The 22,500-nt window shown below is 39.2% G+C and overlaps 1 protein-coding gene and 1 long non-coding RNA gene across 3 annotated transcripts in view; one reads left to right on the top strand and one right to left on the bottom strand.

The window, feature by feature from the left end:
• LOC146486915 (uncharacterized) overlaps window positions 1-16,527 on the top strand; it is a 33,451-nt gene extending 16,924 nt beyond the window's left edge. Inside the window, exon 2 of the long non-coding RNA XR_014858172.1 lies at window positions 16,270-16,527. This is a non-coding gene — a long non-coding RNA (uncharacterized LOC146486915). The remainder of the gene's footprint in view (window positions 1-16,269) is intronic.
• Window positions 1-22,500, bottom strand: part of LOC146486914 (MFS-type transporter SLC18B1-like) — a 34,331-nt gene that overhangs the window by 827 nt on the left and 11,004 nt on the right. The window contains exons 6-15 of one of the 2 annotated variants that reach the window (XM_085090516.1): window positions 17,816-17,903; window positions 17,229-17,312; window positions 16,456-16,526; window positions 13,504-13,602; window positions 12,524-12,621; window positions 11,358-11,453; window positions 2,757-2,831; window positions 1,866-1,932; window positions 1,247-1,273; window positions 347-393 (exon numbers count right to left, since the gene is read on the bottom strand). In XM_085090516.1, coding sequence (XP_084946642.1) covers window positions 347-393; window positions 1,247-1,273; window positions 1,866-1,932; window positions 2,757-2,831; window positions 11,358-11,453; window positions 12,524-12,621; window positions 13,504-13,602; window positions 16,456-16,526; window positions 17,229-17,312; window positions 17,816-17,903 — 752 coding nt within the window. The remainder of the gene's footprint in view (window positions 1-346; window positions 394-1,246; window positions 1,274-1,865; window positions 1,933-2,756; window positions 2,832-11,357; window positions 11,454-12,523; window positions 12,622-13,503; window positions 13,603-16,455; window positions 16,527-17,228; window positions 17,313-17,815; window positions 17,904-22,500) is intronic. The other variant, XM_085090525.1, reaches the window with a different exon arrangement.

Genomic DNA, 22,500 nt, shown 5'->3' with positions numbered 1-22,500 from the left:
GAAAATAAAGGCAGCTCACACAGCCACCCACAAGCCAAGTCTTCTTAAGCTTGCAGCCTAACAATTGGCAATTAGAAAAAAAAGATGGATCTGAGAATCAACTCTTCAGAGCATATTATTAAAGTGCTAAGTGAACCCATGGAATTCTTACTGAGCATTAGCCCTGGTAAGGAAATGGGAGAACGCAGTAGGAATTATATAGTTCACCGGCTTAGCACTTTAACAGACACTACAGAGTCAATTCTGTGATCCATCATTTGTGTCATTTGTACCCTAGAAAAAAAAAGAAAAGCACGATATCACGCAAGCAAACCGTTTTCGTACTTAATTACTTGTGTTTACTAACCTTTGAAACACTCTTTGATACAAGGTAAATGATAATAGCAGCATTGCCTGAAAAACAAATAAACAATCAAACTAATTTCGGAAAGTGAAGAACCAGAGCGGAAGCGATGTGAGCAAGTTTCCTTAGCGCTAAAATTATAAAGTCGCTATCAAATTGTGAAAATCGCCAGTGGCTCACGAAGGCAACTCGAAATTGAAATCGCACTTAGTATCCCCTCGAAAATTTCAACTGATTAAAACAGAACCGTCGACGTAAATGGCTATAAACCCTGGTTTGGAGCTTTTCCTCAAAAGAGAGAACAAACTGTCATCAGTTTAGAGCGACTTTTCCAAAACACACAGAAAGAACGTGAAAAAAAATGTCCATTATTAGTTCGAATCCATTTCCATACGGGCAATCCGTCGCCAAAGACACTTACTAATAATTTCAGAAAACTGGTACTAAAGTAATTTAAAGAAAACAAAACCATTATTTAAGGGTTTCTTAGGTTTTCAATATTTCTTGTAGCTTTTTAATTTTGAGTGTCGTTAAAAATAGGGACCACAACTCCTCATACATAATATGCATGCAACGGCAACTGGCTGTTATCTTATGTTTTATAACCAGCCAATGGGAAAGCACCTTCTTTGTGACTGCCCAAGTAACTTGTTAAAATTAGCACTTGAAGCAAAAAGCTGCAACTGGTGCGAAGCGCGGTAACCATGCAGCAACATTGCCGCGCTTAGAATACAAAGCCGGGTGAAACGTGTATAAGTATGTAATCATGCGCATGAGCTCTCCCGAGTTGTTTACGTTCATTTTGTTGTTATTTGTTTTGCTTTGTTTCTTTTTTTTTTTTTTCGCCATTACTGGAGTTCGGCAAATTAAATTTAAAAAGCAACGACATAGCTGTGTACTTACAAAACCGAAGATGATCAGACCTGCGACCTAGGAAATAATAATAATAATAAAAATTCTGTCTGGGTATAAATTGAAAGAAAAAAATTTCTGCCTCAATCAATGACTGTTAATATAGTTGAGGCTGCCGTCAAATATTGTGTAAAAAGGCATGGAAACGAGGCAATATAGTCAAAACAATGCGAAATGATCAGGCTGCCTCGTTTGTATGTCAAATCTGCTGACAAGCGTGATAATAGCCATTGCATAACTGATCCTGATCAAATGTATCAAGATAAGCGTCTAACGCTCCTTCAAAGACTGGGACTGGTATAAGCTAACGTGAATGATCACGGAGATAAACTAATAGCATTCATCCAAGACAGTGTGTTTGAACCTGTGGTTACTTTGTTTTTAAGTCTGCTGTGATTAAGGTTTGTCTTTTGAGCTACAAGAGATAGAGAAGAAACGAACGAGGAATAATTAAATAAATAAAATTCTCAAGTAACAGTTAGTTCCTAGATTAGGTGTGTGAACTAGGTTTTTGTTCACAAATCTCCACATTTCTTGCTTACTTTTATATTATTGCAATGTTTTTGAAGCATGGAAATAAAATAAACTCCTTGCGGCTTTAGGTACTTACACTCGTGGCCCACTCAAAACCAAAGTGTTCATTGCAAATTCCGGCAAGGGCTGGACCAATAGTTGCGCTTAACAAACAAAACGGAAAAAAAAAGTGTTACACTTGCATGGTCAACCGGCTCAGCTAACCACAAGAACGAACGTTCTCAAGCTTCATTATAATTCATGAGAGGAAACAAAGAAGATCACTACCGCGAGGGAAGTTTAGAAATGTGATGTTAGTTATCATAAAAGTTGTGAACTTTTGCCTCGAAAGAATGTTTCATCGGATTTCTAAACACCAAGAAGTTCGTTGCAAAAAATCTTGGCTGCGCCTGTTTTTTTCTACTTCTTAATCTGAACGAGTAAAGTCGATTATTTCTATTAGGGGTAGTCAAGCGGGTTAAACACGCGAGCGCCTGTCAGGAAACTCCCCCCGAGTTCGATTTCCGCCGCTCTCTCGAGTCCGGTCTTTGTTCCTCCCAGGAGCGCGGGCTCGTTTTCCTGAACAGCGGCTGGTAATCAATCGCCCTTAAAATAAGTCAAATCCGACAAACTATTAAAAGACTATTTGGAAGACGTTATCTTTTCTTTTTTATTCAAAACACCGCTTAATGTTGCTTTGCAACTGTTCTACCGAGAGAGGGAGATATTTGCAGAGAAAAATGAAAGAACTGGATTAAGGGTTTAATTTCTAAAGAAACTGCGGTGGTGCATCGGTGGGGAGAGGAAACAAATGTTTGGTTTATCAACAAGTTGATATGAGAATTTGGCCACCCTAACGAGATTGCTACTTTAATCTCTTCATGGCGGCCAAATTACCTCATCAACTCTGTTGATAAAACCAAACAAACTGAAAGGCAACAATGAAAAGAAGAAAAAGGTCAAATAAAAAAAAGTGGTAAAAACATACCCTAAGTAATTCATGCTGGTAAAAATACTTGAAAGGACTCCATTTGTGGATGAGTTGTCGGGCATTCCATTCACCCTACACACAATAAGCAACAGTGTATCAGTGGGGATGTCACAGCAGACGATATGAAGTTACCTCGCCTTCTTCTCCTCCAGCTTCCTTGTGTTTCAATTGGCAGCGCATTGTCTGAGCCTCACTATTAAAACTAAAACTGAACAAGTACTGTAAATATTCCATTTTTGCGGATAAGCTAAGTTCGTTTTTTGTACAGCTGAAATGAGACAATTTTCTATTTTAATCAGGGTTTGTTCTTTTTTTACTGAAAAATTGTTGTTCTGTCATTCGCAATGCTTCTTCTGATTCTTTTCTAAAAGACTTTGCATTGTTGTGAAATTTTAGTTACCAGTCTTCATAAGTGCACGTGCTCGCACGGTTATGTATTGCCTCGCTCCAGTGAATAAACCAGAGTTGTCATTTGTACAGCCATTGTCAATGTGTTCATTTGTATTTGGGAATACAAAAGCATAACATGGTGTCAGAAGTGGGATGGCATTGGTCCGAAAGACAAGAGAAAGCATTCCAAGCGATTGAAGTAAAGCTGACAAGTGATGCAACACTAGTATTACGATGTCGAAAAGCCCACTACAGTTTCAGTAGATGCATCATCCTATGGACTTGGGGCATGTCTACTGCAAGAGGGTCGACCAATGTGTTATGTATCCAGATCACTTAACTCAAAAACTATGCGCAGATAGAGAAAGAACTATTGGCAATAGTGTATGGATGTAACAAATTTCGTCAGTGTGTTTATGGCAAGAAAGTAAAAGTTCAGACCGACCACAAGCCTTTGGAAGCCTTGTTTAAAAAACCATTATTTCAGGCACCGCAAAGATTGCAACGAATGATGTTAAGGTTACAGCGTTATGACCTGCAAGTGGAGTATGAACCAGAAAAAACTTGTTGATTGCAGAAACTCTAAGCCGTGCTCCAGAAGAAAGCACTGAAACCGCAGCCAACACAAAGGATGAATTTGAAGTACTCACCATTGAAAACATGCCAGTCAGTGAGGAAAAATTGGGACAGTGAAAGATGCTGCAAGAAAAGACCTAACATTACAGAAGCTCAAGACCACACTGATAAGTGGATGGCCAGAAAGGAAGTCTCAAGTAGACCCAGAGCTTCGTGAGTAATGGAACATTAAGGGAGAAATTTCTGTTTGTGATATTTTACTACCGAGGCAGGACAGATTGATTGTACCAAGTTTACTCAGAGAAGAAATGCTAAGTCAAATTCACAGCCGCCATTTAGGCATAGAAAAGTGCAAACGTAGAGCCAGAGATCTCTTGTACTGGCCAGGAATGAACCAACAGATAGCAGACATGGTATCCAAGTGCGATACCTGTAACATGTACAGAACTTCTCAAGCAAAAGAACCACTTAAGAGCCATGAATTACCTGAAAGACCATGGCAAAAGATTGCTGTTGATTTGTTTGAACTTGACAAACAAGAGTATGTGGTTATGGTTGACTACTACTCAAAGTTCTTTGAGCTGTCCTACTTGCCTAATAGTAAAAGCAAGACAGTGATTAACCACATTAAACCTCAGTTTGCCGGATATGGAATCCCTAAGATAACAGTCAGTGACAATGGGCCCGAGTTCAGTAGCCATGAGTTTGCCGAATTCGCAGAGCAGTATGGGTTCAAGCATGTTACGTCATCGCCTAGAGTAATGGTCTTGCAGAACGAGCAGTTCAAACAGCTGAAAACATTCTGAAGAAAGCAAAAAATGAAGGAAAGGATTTTCAGCTTGGTTTGTTAGCCTACCAAAACACTCCCATCGAGGAAATTGGCCTATCGCCAGCACAGATGCTTATGGGGCATCGAACCAGAACCCAACTACCTACCAAGCCTACATTACTAGAGCCACAGTATGCAACCGGAAATATTAAGAACGGTCTCAGTCGTCGTGCAGAAATACAGCAGCAGTATTACAACCGGAATGCAAAAGTTCTGAAGCCCCTGAACACAGGAGACACTGTGCGAGTCAGAAAGCCAGGACAGAAGACTTGGACACCTGCTGTCGTTACCAGAGTAACAAATGCGCCAAGATTGTTTGTTGTTAACTCAGGAGAAACCAGCTACAGAAGAAACAGGCGTGATCTGATTAAGGCAACTGAAGCAAAACGTCAGCAGCTGCGACTAGAAGATTTAGAAACCAACACCACAAGTCCAGTCCATGATCCAGTAAGCTCTCAGAAAGTCAGTTCTGAGGGTCGAATTATCCGACCACCTGTTTGGTTTAAGGACTATGTGACCGATTAGAGAGAACATTTCACAAGTTGTTACAAGACATTGGTGTTTTGATGCAAGTCATGAACATTAACTTTAAATTTGATTTTGATGCTCATTTTGTTTAGTCTCGTTTATTTTTTTGGACGCATGTTTGTTAAAAAAGGGAAATGTTATTAAATACTAGTTACCAGTCTTCATAAGAGCACGTGCTCGCGCGGTTATGTATTGCCTCGCTCCAGTGAATAAACCAGAGTTGTAATTTGTACAGACATTGTCAATGTGTTCATTTGTATTCGGGAATACAAAAGCATAACAGACTTCTCTTCTCAAAACCTTGACATGGTTTCGCCTAATTTTAAGACAATCAGTAGTACACAACATTTTAATTTGACATTATCAGCGACCTTTTGTGCCCATCCCCGCATGCTATTTTCTGATCATTTCCATTATGTTGTCGATTCGGTGGGGGGGGAGAAAGGACTCATCCAAGTATTCAGCGGAGGAATGCGGCTTGGTTATGTAAACCAATATTTCAGACCGCCAAAATATGCAATTTCACTTCACAATAAAACCTCAATAAGATATAATAGCGTATTCTCCCCGTTTTCCCGCCAATTCAAGCCATTTCAAAGTCAAATCGAGGCTAAAATAGAGCCTCGCTTCCGTGTTCTCCCCTTTCATTCTCCAAAATGGCTTCGCGCTAGTTCGCTTCCCGCTGCTCGTCGGCTTCAAGAATTCGCTCGAATCCTTCGCAAATTCAGCCATCCTGCTTGGAAAAGCTAATATACAGATGGCAGATAACGAGGAGATTTCTACTGCGGTTTCAGATGAGGCAAACACCCCAGATAAGAGGGTTAATTCTACGAGGCTCTCAGTTACCTGCTTCACGGAGGCAAAGTCAGGAGTCCTCAAGCAGTTCTAGTAGTTCCAGTGAGTCTGGCTCTTCATCGAGTGAAGACAGTGACTCCAGCAAGTCGGATAGTAGACACACGGCTCACAAGAAACGTCAAAAACTAGCTGAGCGAGATACTAGTAACAACACCCCGCCGAAGCACGAGGGTGATGAATACGTGCGTTTTGACACGGAAACCAAAGCCTGTCACAAGCTTGACTTGACAAAGGGCATGGTGAAATACGTGAATGATAAATTCACTACTTATGTGAAAGACAAATCCATTCATGAGACAGTCCTGGATTCCAACCCAGTACCCAGTATCGATTGTCTCAAAACCCCAGCAGTCGATGATTATTTGGACGAGATATTTGAGTCTCTCGGGAAGTCATATGGTCGTGAAAGTGACAACAATCTATCCAAGGTTCAGTCCCGACTCACTAATGTCATGGGACCACTTGGGAAATTATGGCTTACTTTAGAAAAAGGTTCGCACTGGGGAATCCAGTGAAGATCTCGATTTATTTGACTGCCTTAGGCTGGTGGAACTGTCTGTCTCTCTTCTGGGACAGGCAAAAGTAAGCCTTTCTTATACACGTAGGCTGGCAGTCCTCTTTCACCTCACAGGGGACATGAAGAAAGCCAAAAAAACTTCTTACTAAACACGGGACTTCATTAACCAAGTCTCATAAGACTTTATTTGGGAAAAAGTTCTACAAGGCTCTCCGTACAGCAACAAAGATTAGGAAATCTACAAAGGAGATTTCACACCATATTACTGGTTCCACTTCCCGGCCGTCCCCTCAGGTCTCCCGAGGCAAAAGGTATTCTAGGCAAGATTCCAGAAGCTCTCAGCCCTTTCGTCGTGGGCCCTCATTTCAGAGCAGAGGTGGGGGCAAGTCTGTCTCCTTCCGAGGAAAGAGCTCTAACTACAAAGGATATCCAAAAGGCAAGTCAGTTAAATTCAGGGTCAAAAAGAGAGCACCTGAATCAAAAAGACAATCTCCAGATTGCAAAAGAAATTCTGGAGACGTCATTACAGATAGTCCCAACAGACATCCAACCAGCTCTAAGAAAACTACGGTTAGACACATCAGTTTTAAGCAGGTCTCTGCCATTGGCAGGGAGACTCCAGTTTTTTCAAACCAATTGGAGATTACTGACACAAGATCAGTACAGTTTACAAATAGTCACTGGTGTGGCGATTCCCTTTCAACAAACTCCACTCCAGACAAATATGCCCCCTCATATATCTCACAATCAGTTAGAGAAAGAAAACATAGAGCAGGAAATTGCAGCAATGTTGCAAAAAGGGGCGATTCAGGTGGTCTCTCCAATGAAAGGGGAGTTTATCAGTCCAATATTTCTGGTTCCGAAGAAAGACGGGGGGAGCAGACCAGTGATCAACCTCAAGAGGTTGAATTCCCACATAGTGTATCAACACTTCAAAATGGAGGGATTGCACCTCCTCAAACATATAATTCAGGAAAAGGATTTCATGATCAAGATAGATCTCAAAGATGCTTAATTTTGTGTACCCATGAGCCAGCAGCATCAGCCTTTCCTGAGGTTCATTTGGGGGGGCACACGGTATCAGTTCACTTGCCTCCCTTTTGGTCTAGCTCCTGCCCCTCTTTACTTCACAAAGCTGTTGAAACCAGTGGTGGCCCTGTTACGCAGACTTGGCCTGAGGATGATTGTCTATCTAGACGATATCATTGTGTTCAATCAGACTCGGGAGGGAATATTGCGGGACAGGGACTCAACCCTCTGGTTACTTCAGAATTTGGGTTTTGTAATCAACTGGAAGAAATCAGTGTTAGATCCTTCACATTGCATGGAGTACCTAGGTTTTGTGATAAATTCAATGGAAATAAACTTATCATTGCCAAAGGAAAAAATGAATCAACTCATCCAGTCTTGCAGAGACCTGATTCGGGAAAAAACTGCCTCCGTCAGAACCCTAGCCAAAATAATTGGGAAACTGACTTCGTCAATGCAGGCTGTTCTCCCTGCACCCTTGCATTACCGACACTTGCAAATGTTGCAAGTGAAAGGTCTGCTAGCAGGAAAGAGTTACGAGACAATGGTATCACTCTACCAGAATTGTCAGAACGACCTTCAATGGTGGGTGGATCAGATTTCCACCTGGAATGGTCGGTCAATAATTACTCCAGCCCCCGACCTGGTAATAACGACAGATGCATCACTGCAGGGCTGGGGAGCAGTCTGCCAAGGGGTTCGCACGAGGGGACTTTGGTCTCAGCAGGAATCAAACACCCTTCATATCAATGCATTGGAGCTGAAAGCAGCATTGTTTGCTGTGAGAGCTTTCACTGCCAAAGAAAGGCAGTTGCATGTCCACCTGAGAATGGACAACAGGACAGCAGTGGCTTATGTATTGAAAATGGGGGGGACACGATCCTCGGTATTGGTAGGGATAGCCCAGGAATTATGGGGTTATGCTCTGACCAAACAAATTACACTGACAGCAGAATATCTTCCTGGAAAAATACAATCACGAGGCAGACTGGGAGTCCAGGCACTTCCGGGACTCGAGCAATTGGAAACTGAATCCCAGCATATTCCAGGCACTAGACCAACTCTGGGGGCCCCTAGAGATAGACCTGTTTGCCGACCGTCTCAATGCTCAACTGATGAACTATGTCAGTTGGTTTCCAGACCCATTTGCCCAGGCAACAGATGCCTTTCAGATTCCTTGGTCGAAACTGAAAGGTTACAGCTTTCCACCTTTCTCAATGATTTGCCGTTGCCTGGCAAAGATCAGGAAAGACCAGGCAACAATAGTTATGATAACACCAACTTGGCATACACAAGCATGGTACCCAGTTCTACTAGAAATGTCTTGCAGACAGCCAGTTCTGCTCCCCCCTCTCGAGAACATCCTTATGTCTCCCAGTCAACAGCCACACCCCCTTGTTCTACAAGGAAGCTAACAACTAGCGGCTTGGATGGTTTCAGGCAAAACATCCTTGCAAAAGGAGTTTCAGAGCAAACTGCTGAGTTACTCAGCTCCCACTCCTGGCGCAAGAGAACTACGAGCGCTTACAATAGCGCCTGGTCACAGTGGTGTGGCTGGTGTCATCAGAGAGAAATTGATCCATTTTGCTCCACTGTGGCCTCTATAGCTGATTACCTCATAGAAATGTTTAATAAAGGCAGATGCTATCGTACAATTAATAACCACCGTTCAGCAATCTCAGCATTTCACAAGCCCATTGAAGGCTGTAAGGCTGGGCAACATGAGTTGGTTTGCAAAGTATTGAACGTATGTTTCAATGCCAGGCCACCACAACCAAGGTATGTGGTGATGTGGGATGTTGATAGGGTGCTAGATCATATTTGCACTCTAGGATGTGATGCCAACCTTTCGGACAAACAGTTGACCCTTAAGCTGAGTATGCTGCTTGCTCTTGCTTCAGCAGGCAGATCCTCTGACCTTCGGGCTCTTGATTTAAGATACATGACAGTGAAAGAGAGCTGCATAGTCTTTGAACTTGGTCGGTTAACAAAATCTAGGAAGAAAGGTCAGTGTCCCTTTAAGTTGACATTCACTGCCTTTGACACTAATCCTGACTTATGTGCTGTCTCAACCATAAATTGTTATTTAGAACGCACTAAAGGATGGCGCTCTGATTGCAATAAAAATCAGCTACTGTTGAGCTTTATCAAACCACATAAGGAGGTAGTTCCTTGTACAATTGCTGGGTGGTTAGTACAAATGATGAAAGAATCAGGGGTTGACACCTCTGAGTTTCGAGCTCATTCAACCAGAGGTGCTTCAACCTCTAAGGCCAAAGCTAAAGGGCTCTCATGTCAGGAGATAATGAACATGGCAAAGTGGAAGAAAGAGTCCACTTTCAGAAGACACTATTTAAGGGATATTGTCTCTGAGGGGACAGGACAGGATGCCTTCCAGGCCACGGTGCTCCAGGAAGGTTAGGTGCTTTGAACATACGCTATTATATCTTATTGAGGTTTGTGAAGTGAAATTGGAAATTTCATCAGTGCGCGAAGCGCACGCATTGAAATTATAATTTCACGAGCAAACCGAAATAAGATATAATAGCGTCCCACCCTGTCCCACCCATTTATGTTCCCTATTAGGGATTTAAGAGACAAAATCTTATTTCGGTTTGCTTCCTCCTTCCAGGTGCTAAGCACAACTAGGATGTGTAGTGACAGTCAAGACCCTTGAAAGAGGCCTAATAGAGACTTACAGTGACTTGATCAATGGTGTAGTTTTTCTTATTCAAGCTGCATGTCATGCATTTTTTGATAGTTACGATATTCCACTCTTTGGGAATGTTTGAGCACACGTTTGTACTCCATTATTGTTGCGTTTATCACTTCATTGTTTATTATCAATGTAGCGCATTCGTTTTTCACGTGCAAAGCGGTTACTACATAATAAAGTTATTTTGTTTCCTATCCTACGTCTCAACTCGTCTTCTTCCGCTCCCTTGCGCTCACCGATTTTGGAGAATGAAAGGGGAGAACACGGAAGCGAGGCTCTATAGCCTCGATTTGACTTTGAAATGGCTTGAATTGGCGGGAAAACGGGGAGAATACGCTATTTAACAATTATTCCACGAGCGCGCGTTGGATATGAGATGATAGATAGCCAACGAGGCCCGTAGCGCCGAGTTGGCTATAATCATCTCATATCCAACAAGCGCAAGTGGAATAATTGTTTTATTAAAAACAATCACGGAATATTGCTAGATCTTACTGATTTCGCTGCGCAAGAACAACCAGCAGACAATTTAATGGTCGCTATTTCTCAGCCATGGTATAATGGCTCATATACCATAGCTGCTAAGCCAATCAAATCCCTCGAATTGCATTATACAATGATTCAGTTTTTAATAATATATCTTATTTCGGTTTGCTCGTGAAATTATAATTTCAATACGTGCGCTTCGCGCACTGATGAAATTTCCAATTTTCCGGTACCCATTTCCAGACATGGCCTCTAAAATTCATACCCATTTTAAGACCTAGCGGGGGCTCTAGAATCCATACCCGATTGTCTAGAATTCATACCCATTTTCAGTTTCAGGGTGTCGAGTGAGGAAGACTAATACAGCAGACACCTTTCAGAAAACTATACCGGTATATATCATGTAAATAAGGTAAATGGCCTGTTCGTTTCATACTCTGCCTTTTAGTTCAAACCATTTTATTCCAGAATGGAAACTAGAAACTAGTTTAAATTAAACGCGAACATTAATTTTTAATTCTACTCTAGCGCGCGTGGTGCATTCGTTGAAGAATTTACACATTTTTTAAAAGACAAAATCCAGTTTTCTTAAAGCTGATAAGTTTATCACTGCCGCCTCTTTCATGTCTCATGTCCTCTACATTTGCAATTTATTTGTCAATTTTCTCCTACCTAGCAGTTCTTATTAAGTCTGGCATAATTGGCACAAATGCAAATCCTCCAGCAAAACCACAAACGGACAGTGCGATATACGCCAACCACACTTTGCTGCAAAATTCAAAAGAAGATCAAAATAAGTGATTTAACCACTGATCACAAAACCCTGACAGGTACAATCTCTATTTGGGGAATCTCTGTGTTCAAGCTGTATAAGAAAACTCGACGGTATTTCTTTAATCTTTCACATAAACGCGTAAAAGGGCATTTGGGAACACGAAAGACATGTAAAAGAAAAAATGTATTTTCAACCTACCGGTAAAAAAGAGTGATTTTAATAGAACATGCTGAGACAAAATGAAATGTAAAAGAGTTTTTGCTAAATCACAATCGGTTAAAAATATTTCGCACATTTTTAGTTCGGCAAGTTTCTAAAACATAGTAACAATATGGCGGAAATTCAAATTGGGTTGAATAACTTTGAACTAATTGAGATTTTGGGATTATGTTTTTCAAATTTTACCTTGTCTCAACATGCTTTCTCAAATTTGAGCGTTCGATACGTTACTATAGTTGAAAATGATATTTTTACGTCAATCTTGTGACTTGATTTTCCCGCCAAAGACCGTTAAAATAAAAATCTAAAAACATTCGATTCTTTTTCCGAGTTATCCGACTTGAGAACGCTTCTTCATCATTTTCACTTTATCCAAGTCGCCATTCCATTTATCATTTAACCACATTTATCATTTGGACATATTTGAGCCTTGCAGTATGGCAGAACATGTGACACCGATAAGAACCTAGTATATGGCCTCGCTCACCATGAGTCTCCCATAGCTCAGTGGTTAGAGCGTCCACTGAACCGGTATCAGGAAGGTCGTGTGTTCGATTCCGGTTGGGGGCCTTCTTTTTCCGAGTTATTCGACTTGAGAACGCTTCTTCATTATTTTAACATTCGATTGTTTAAAATGCAAAGATTTGTCAACCTGCAAACAAAATTTGAACTTTTTTTGAAAAAAATTACAAAAGTTATAACCAGAAGCAGGGCACGAAAGAGACCAGACTATGTTTAACCAGTCGAGGTTTAAATGCTAAAAATACACTGCAACTGAGTATCGCTAAAAATAAACATAATTCTTTGGCCTCGTTAATGTTAGTTTATACAATCAATAGCATACTTTGAAGGTAGGAAGATTAGGAATGGAGCAGGCCCCAACAACAGATAGCCGACACCAAGAGTGGCAAATCCAAATAAACTCATCCCTCGGAAGCATTTCTGAGAAGAAAGAAATAATAACATTGACATTCCAGAGTCATTCATCACAGGGTTTGTTCCAGAGTGCGGAGTTGAGGGATTATCACGATTAAAATTATTGGAACAAAATTGTCAGAAGTGCGTCAAATATGGCGCTCTAAGCCTGACTTAAATACCCCAAAGTAATGAAAAGATACTCGACGACTGAATAACTTTTGGGAACATTGTTTTATATAATAAAAAACCTCGGTATGCACTACAAACCTGAAAACACCACGCTACAAATTTAAGCTACCTTATGGCAACGTATTGAAAAGGTTTCTGGCATCATTTCAAATACTGATTTCACACAACCAACTTATCGTTACGTTTCATGTTTTCTATTGGAATTGGAAATATCTAGGGCCCCTTTTCGTGAAAAAAGACCCCTTTAAAATCTTCAAAGAGGACCAAATTCAAATGGGCCCTAAAAACCCTCCATCCAGGTTTGAGCGTAAAATTGGATTCAAGGCAACAATGTCGAACCGTTTATTATAAATGATTACTAGTAATTCAGCTGGGTAAATTGCTGCACATAATGCTGACCTACACCTACCCCTCCCCTCTTACCAATGACTAAAACCCAAAGCAATCAAATACACTGCAACCAAGCATACTATGGCTGGCTTAAATTGCCACCTTGACGTAACCCCATTTTTCTTCTTGCCTGAAACAAACCTTAATTCCTGCAGTCATTTTCTTGTCTAAGCATGTGGTCGTTCTAACAGAAAAATGCCACAGAATTTCATTCTTTCTAGTGCTTAAATGTTCAGCGACAGTACTGTGTTTACCAATCTATTCTGCAAAACAGGCGTCCAGTCAAATTCATTAATTTCTTGTAACTTTATTTTTGTCACTTCTCACCGTTTTATCTCCTATACAGCCAACCACTGGTGCAAGAAAAGCATACACTCCGGAATACAAGAAAAACATCAGTCCAATTTGTGTTGGACTTTGACCCAGCTGAAAAAAAGAAAGAAATCTTGTTTGTTTATACATGATGCGTGAGCACGTCAGATAAATGTTGTCTGTCTAAGTCTGTCTCACATGGATAATACGTCTCAAAAATAAAAAAAAGTTTACAGGAAGTAAATACATTCACGTTCAGCATTACAAACATAAACAATAAATTGGTTAATTATTATCATCCCCGTGTAGTCCTAACAAGGGCTCTTTGAGGTGACATTGACTGATCTTTCAACAGCTTATGTGGAGTGGACTCTAAGTCAGTCAATAGGGACCTTAAAATCATACGACATCAATAAGAACGACACAAAGCAATAAGATTTAATGAAAAAAAGAATGAAATAACCAGATCCAATGGTTTATGGAGAATGAGAGCACATTAAAATATAGAATTTTTCATTTTCTTTTTAAACTTGAGAGGCGCTCCTATCAATTTAGTTCTAAGGTATTTCGGTTACATTGCATTGTACAAGTTGAACAAATTAGAATACTCACAAAGAAGTTCAAATAACGAAAACTCACATTTTAAAGTGACATTTTTGTTGGCGTTGCCGTCATGGTTGCTAAGGTCCCTAATTCCACCTCAAACAGTCCTTTAGAGGACCACACTCACTTGGAAGATCACAACTTACCTACCCTTATCATGACTGCTGGGTTGAAATAATAATAATAATAATAATAATAATAATAATTTCTATTCTCTATCGCTACGCTCAGTCGAATAGAAATCACTTCTAATGTAAGTGGAATGAGTAATGAACACAACAGTAGTGGAGGGAGCCGCCAGTAATTATCGTTTATTACAATTATAGTACAATGCCAAGATACAAGCGAAGATAAAACACAGTCCATATAAAATATACAACTACAAAAAAAAATATAAATGCTGAACAGTTCAATAACAAAAAGTACAACTCAGCGAAACATTTTCGAAGTAGGATATAGAAAAAATGTCTAGACAAGGCTAGAACTTTACTCTAAATGATAACTAGTAACAACTATATACGGAAAAAATTAGCCTCGAGAAAAACTGGTCGGCGTCAAGTGGTGTGATATGCGCAAGGAGTGGTTTATAAAGGCGCATGAAACCCCTAATGGGAATAGAAACAATACAACCAAATTAACAACCAAAAGAAATACATAATAATTATAATAACAGATCAAATCAGATAAATCAGGTATGAAACCTAAATCACATGGCAAGCACAAATGATACTTGAGTATAACCAAAAAAGGGCTTAAAGCAAAACCACGAACAGGAGCCAAGAGGAAGTTTCAGTGTGTTCTTCGCTTTGCTTAGCTCCTGGCTGACTGGTTAAAGAATATTGACCCAACTTCCATTGCTCAACAACAACAGCAACAACAACAACAACAAAAACTAAAAAGCAAACCACACGCAACTAAGTGCTTTCAGCAGGAGTTTAAAACTTAACTTTTAAGATAATAATTATTGCCTAGTTAGTCATGGAGAACTTGTTTCAAAATTGCGTAGTTACTAAAACAAGGAATGACCTAAAATGATCTAAAATTAATCTAAAATGACCTAAAATGATCTAAAATGATTTTATTTTTTTAATTTTATAACAAAGACTAGTAAGCAGCACAGCGGAAGACTTCTTGTAGTTGTATACTTTTTGTTAATTTCCGACGCGTTTCGTCTCTATCGGAGACTTCTTCAGGGAAACTTATTACAACCGCGGCTTTGATTGATGCAAAGTGTCTAGTTTTTCTCCAGCATAGTGGTTTTGATTGGTGCGGAGTTCCAAGTTTCGCCCAGCAACGTGGTTTTGATGGGTACGAAGTGCCTAGTTTTTTTCCAGCAACGCGGTTTTGATTGGCACGAAGCGAAGTTCCGTGATTCGCCCAGCAACGCGGTTTTGATTGATGCAGCTATTTTATATGGAACTGACACAGAGTTATCTTTTATTCATGCGCTACCCTTGACTTGTTAACTACGTGTTTATTTAAGGAAATTGATGCACAGATATATATGCCTTTAATTAAACAAAGAAACAATACAATGATTGCTTCACTCAGTCGCAGGAGTGCTCGATGCAAAAACATGCAGAGCGAAATATAAATCTAAGATAGAAAATGTGTTACATTTTCTATCTTAGATTTATATGCCTTTAATTACATTGTTTACAAAAGCGTTTTCTCAGTGTTTACACAGGAATTTAGCCTTGTCGTGCGGCTTTTAATGTGCGACCGGAAAACGAACCCGAAAAAAATTGGTCAGTGTCGATATTTTTGGGTCTTTTGGACCGACCAAAAAAGAGATTCGCTCTAGTGCGGTTTGTTTACGCAACTTTGTCATCGAATCGGCTTACGTGCAACCATCGGCACTTTTCGAGTCTTCTTCGGTCTTTCTGGCAGTTCACAGTAGCTTCCTGATATCAGCCTTTTTGGTAAGCACTCAGCTCTGCAATTCTGTAATTTTATCTTAGTTTCAATTCATTTAGATCATTTTAGAATATTTCGGATTTATTTTAGATCATTTTGGTCATTTTAGATCATTTTAGATTCATTTTAGGTCATTTTAGATCATTTTAGGTCATTTTAGATCATTTTAGGTCATTTTAGGTCATTTTAGATCATTTGAGGTCATTCCTTGTTTTAGTAACTACGTTCAAAATTGTTGAGATCCTGGTGGGAGAAGGAAAGGTGACTAGCTGTGAGATAAGATCTATGGACTGCATGGTCAAGAAAAAATGAGAAGACTTATATGCCCTGGAGTTCAGTGGAGGCAGTCCATTTCTCTATTTTCTTTAACCTATTATTTTGCTTGCATGTTATCTTTACTTTGTTGGCCATAATGTGAATGCTTGGAACACTCAAATGTTAGCTTACTTTTTTAAAGTGAGGACCAAAAATAGGTTCCATGTATGTCAAGGCCAACCCAACGATGGCAAAGCTCAGCGCTGTTTAAATCAAAGAAAAATATTCATGGATTACACGAGAGTTGAATTCAGCTAGAAGGTTAACTTTTTCTGCAGTGAATAATTAAGATGTATAACAATTAAAAAAAGCGAACATTACTTGTATAAAATTGAAAATTGTACTGCTCTTCTTCGAAAGAAAAGCGGTCACTGCAATCCGAAATGTATTTTCATGTTTTAGAGACAACCTCAATGTGATTTTATATTTGAGTTTATACATACTGTGGTTAAATGTGACTAACAGATTACCCTGCTAAGTGTTACAATATCTGATCAACAGATTATCAGATAAGACTGTTAGGTTCCAACACATTACGTCTTGAATGTCACACAATAAATAACTTGTGATCTGTATTGGGTCTCGCCTACATCGGTCCCACTAAGCACCGAGAGAATCCGTATTAAAACACCAAGCGTTTTGATATTCTTGGGAATTGCTGATGGCCATCAAACGTTGGTCATCACTCACACTGAGTGAACTGCTTTTACGGGGCTTGGCCAGATTTTACGAACTGAGATTTTATATAAAGGTTTTGTTTTGGCCCTTAATTGAGTGGCTATTGTAACAAGTTGGCAATATTAACAGAGTGGTCATTGACAGGTGCAAGGTGAAGTTCTAAGCTGTATTTGCGTGCTTAAGCTAGTGAGAACAGAGATGAATTAATAGAACTATTTTATAATTACCCAAAACAAATATGGCAGGAATACGTAAGGCTTTGAAAATGGATGTTGATTCTTCATCTGCTGAGTCTTTGTTACTTTTAATATCTAATTATGAACGATAAGACAGCAATCAAGTTACACATAAACTCTCAGGATTGAAACACATTTTAACTAACTAATTAATTAATTAATTGAAGAACTCCCGACTCTTTCTTTGGAAAACTATTACATACATCTTGCCCTACAACAAGCCCATTAAGTGTTTATCTGACCACAAATACATTTTTTGCACAGTCTGATACTAAAGAACAAAACTTGGTGCTGAGTAAATTGGCACCAACTTTATCGGATTGATCAGTCTGCGGAAACGTCAATCTCAAGGTTTTCAACATAACCTGATTCCAATCGATCAGAATATTAATCAGCACTCAGTTTCCGATTATCGTGCACCCAAACAATATTTGGATGCATTCTCCAACTGCAAGACAGCCCACTTCCACGGTCTTGCCTTCTTTCACATATAAACTATAAGGGGTTTGAGGGAATAAAAGCAAAGTCTTAAGATGTGGGACAAATCACACTGAAAATAATAATTTCTTTGTACAAACCTTTGTCCTTTAAAAGAATCGATATAACTGGCAGGGCAGTCATCAGAGAAGAACCGATAACAAAGAATGGAAGTTTGAAGCCACCAGCCTGATGACAGATATTTCATTTTTGCTGTTAGAAATTGACAATGTTTTAAGTGCGTGTCCACGCTAGGACCAGGCAGGAGGTGATAATACTCAAATCACTGATTTGGCTCAAACTTGGCAGAAAGATAAAGTGTCATGAACATATTCATGTGTTAAAACATTAAGTCAAAATATTCCATTTTACCAGAGTTATGGGTAAAACCTGAAAAATGGCCATTTTGGCACAAATTTATGCATATTAATTAGTCAAACTCAATTGAGTGGTTAGACAAATATAATTGTGATCTGGGAAAAAAACCCACTGAATTGTCTTTCTTATTGACCAGCCTTGTAGCACAGTGCGTAATTTCAATAGGTATCTTCGATTTCGTTATTTGCCTGAACCTGAAGTAAGAGGCTGTTTAAGTCATTTTCACGGGAACCTCAAATTCGGCTTTTTTGTCCCCAAATATCTCTAATGGCCAACAACCTAACTATGTAACTTAACTATAAGATTGAAGAAACATATTATAACCTTCAAAATACGGAATAAAATTTTGGGGCAAATGAATAGTTTGTTTGTATGAAGCAAATATGTATTACCACCTGAACGATTTTTGTGGATTTCATCAAAATTCGTGTTGCAAAAAAAAAATCTTTCAATCTTCTGACTGAACATGAAAAGCCACGGAATGTTCGATAAATGTTTTCTAACAATAACAATGAAAAAATTGGCGATATCAGTGGGTTACGATTAGTTTGACCAAGCTATTAACAGCAAGGTGTGAGTGTCCCCTCTTTCCATACAAATATTTACCTCCAAAAAAGCTTATCGAAACAGGTAATCTCTTTCAAGTAATTGCACATTAAGCATAGTAAGTGCTAAAATTGGTAGTGGCTGATACATACATGTCTTCTCAGTGCTTCAGGCTCCATCCTAGCCAGCATTTTATCTCACAGCCACCATAGAATCCAATTAGCCGGCTTGATCGTATCGTCTGCCTGCCTCGATTATTTCAACAAGCCACCCGTTATTGTCATCAACTGATGAAAAATGTGAATATACCAATTTCGTTTCCAAAAATGTGCCAGGAAGTATGGTAAATGAGCTGTCATAAATCCATTTAAAATATAATTGACATCAAAATCTGGCAAGAGTATGTTTTCTTTTGACTTCGCCATTTTGGAAAAGCGTTTGTGAACCTGCGTGCTGTCTGCGGTTGCTAAACACTTGTTATGTTTTGTGTTCGCGTGTCGTTCGCGTGTTCGCGCGTCTTTCGCACGAGTTTAGATTGGATTCCAATTAACAAGCGTGTTAAAATTTTGAACATGCCACCTCGAACACCGAGGCCTCTCAAATGCTCTATAGGCAGAGGAGAATCCACACACTGTGGATTGTCACCAAAATATTCCCTTCTCAAAGAATACATCCCCAAAGCTTCATGTAAGAGAGATATCAAACTCCATCTTAAAAATCTGAAAGTATCTGGAAAATCCGTTTCGTCAGAAAGTGAACTTATACTCCTGAGGACAGGGCACTTAAATAAACAAGGGGAAGGTATGACAGTTTGCCCAAAGCATCGAGACCTCCTTGGACTGAACTGGTGCCCTTCTCGCTTTTGTTTGCACCCATTGCATGGATCAAGAAAAGGAAAATGCAGACAGGGGCGTATCAAAGAAGACTTCTGAGGAAATAATGAAGAGGTTGAAGAAACTTGTTCCAGTAGGATCAGGTAAAGCATAAAGTTAACCTCCTTATCATAATTATATAGGTTCAGTACTGTTCAAAGTAACAATAGCAGACTTTGCGGCACTCGTGAGACGCAATTGTGCGATGGCACGGAAATTCTTAGACACATAAGCTAAAAACAGTAGCTCGGAAATATCATCAACATTTCTATGTTAATTAGTGGAGAATTATCGTTCGGATTTTTGTAGTAGTAGTGAAATTCAGCGTACAAGAGTCGTGTCCGACTTTTTAACTTCCAGGTAGATTTATGTGAACCGAAAGCCGTCTTTCAAGCTGATCTCACAAAGGGAAATCTTTTCAAGTGAAATAAAAGTATCGCATTACATTTTAGGCCCGAAATGTTTCCTTTGTAGTCTAGTCCACACAATCTTCAAGTAAAAAAATAATTTGAAATATAACTTACTCTTGCTTAATAAGAATTATTCCAAAGAAAGCTGGTTGTCTGTGTTACGCTTCATCATTCAATGAAAGTACCAAAAAGGTTTTGATGGTCCGGTAAGAAAGTCATTCAGTTGCGTTTGTGGTTTTTGCATTGTCACGTGCATTTCAATAAATTCTACAGTGTATTAAACAGTTGATGAAAATTTATCGATCAGGTCCTTTTGCTTTTCCATAAATTATCAGATGAAAATTGCGAAAATGAAACAATTTTTCTCCTTTGAAACCTTATCAAAGCTGACAAGATCTAAACATGTTCATTTCGCCATAAATTTGCATAATTTTGTTTACGACGGCGCTGATGCGTGACATGGGACTTTCCGCTTTCGCGTGAAAACTGACAGCCAAACAATTTTTTTAGAAGACTAAACCTACTTGATGTAATACTTTTGTATGAGAAGCAAAAATATGATGAAAGATGTCAAGTTTTCATGTATGCAAAAAGTTATGATTAGCAGTGAACGTTTCAGATAATAAAAGCGCTGCTTTCAGCTGGAGACATTTTGTGGCGGCAAAATGTACGATCAAGTTCTGAGCGGCTGTTACCGGCAGCCTTCCTCTTTGTTGCGTTACCGTGTCTATTGCGAATTTGTTTAGTTTCAAACTAGTTTTTCTCAGAAGACGTGCGTAGATTAATTCCAAATTGCAAGATGTATGCTAGTCATCCAGGTGTTGCACGTGTTGAGATTCATACATATACATCACTTATTTCTTCACGAGACCTTACTTTTAGTATCTGGTTCATGTACGTTCTAATGATTACAAAATGTAATGAGACAGAGTAAACCATTCTCACCGAAAATCTTATGCAAGTTATAAGTGTTCGATGTGCGACGCTTGTACTCACGAATTCTACGCTCGACGCGATTCATGCCTTCCGCCGTACCGTGCGATTTGAAGAGAAGAAAGCTAAATATTGTATTATTTTGTTTATTATAAGTAAATTAATTATTTGTTTTATCCTTCGCATAATTCTTTAGGACTTTGTAGACGTTGCCGTCAGCATCACATGGATGGGTCACCAAGTCGCACTTACGTAGCACCATATTTTCTCTTTATTAATGACAGCCGAAGTGGCTTCTCTTTATATAAGCCTGGTGGTTTCTTGAGGTCTCCTCGCCATTACCTTGACTCGTAAATTGACTCGTTGCGAGCACAAACAAGGCAACTAACTGCCAAAGTCACGATCTCCGTGGTTTCATTTTTTCATAATCCTTTTTCTTGTTAGTCTCGACATTCGGTTATGAATGATTTGAAACTGATGGCATATTGGGGTGTAGGTACATAACTGTGCTGGGCCACCTTTTATGTTGAATATCAACAAGCTGAAATAGCTTTCAGTTTTCTTGATACTGAGCTAAAGCTAACCCTTCTAGGCTTATCCTGTTTTCGTTAAGCGGAGGAAATGTGATAAAGTTTGTTATAAATTCTATTAAAAAGACAATGCTATAGCTCCTGGCGCAACAGCGACAAACTTGTGTCCATAGCCGCTGACCGCGAAGCAGCTCATAACTTAGCAACCAAGATGGCGGATATAATCAGCGAATCCTCTCATGACAAGCTTAGATGTCTGTTATGTTCTAAATGTATTTTTATGTAGTTATTTACTTTAATTTCTGTTCATTTTTGGAAACAAAAATGGTATATTCTGATAATTTTAATCAGTTGATGGTAATGGGGGATCCGTGTTGAAAAAATCGAGGCAGATAGACCATACGATCGAGCCGGACAATTGGATTCGACGATGGCTGTGATACAAAATGGTAGCTAGGATGGAACCTGATGCACTGAGAAGACATGTATGTATCAGCCACTAGCATTTTTAGTTCTTACTATGCGTTAGTGTGCGATTGTTTGAAAGAGATTACCTCTTTAGATAAGCTTTCTTGGAGGCAAATATTTGTATGAAAAGAGGGGAAACCTCGGGAAATCTAGCCGTTAATAGCTTGGTCAAACTAATCCTTACCCACTTATATCGCCAGATTTTGTCATTGTTACTGTCAGAAAATACTTCATTGAACATTGCGTGTCTCTTCATGTTCAGTCAGAAAATAAAAATATTTATGTTTGCAACATGAATTTTGATGAAATCCACAAAAATCGTTCAGGTGGTAATACATATTTGCTTCATACAAACAAACTATTCATTTGCCCAAAAATTTTTTTCCATATTTTAAAGGTTATGATATACCTCTTCAATCTTATAGTTTAGTTACGTAGTTAGGGTGTTGTCCATTAGAGATATTTGGGTACAAAAAAGCCGAATTTGAGGTTCTCGTGAAAATGTCTAAAACAGCCACTTACTTTAGGTTCAGGAAAATAACGAAATCGAAAAAGCCAATTGAAATAACACACTGTGTTGGAAGCCTGGTGAATGGGAAATACAATTCAGTGGGTTTTATTCCCAGATCACAATTATATTTGTCTAAAC

This window comes from Pavona decussata, unplaced genomic scaffold, assembly GCF_977016875.1.
Source record: "Pavona decussata unplaced genomic scaffold, jaPavDecu1.1 SCAFFOLD_19, whole genome shotgun sequence".
Classification (NCBI taxonomy): Eukaryota; Metazoa; Cnidaria; class Anthozoa; order Scleractinia; family Agariciidae; genus Pavona; species Pavona decussata.
The sequence above is the reverse complement of the archived record's forward strand: the minus strand, read 5'-3'. Positions and strand labels throughout refer to the sequence as shown.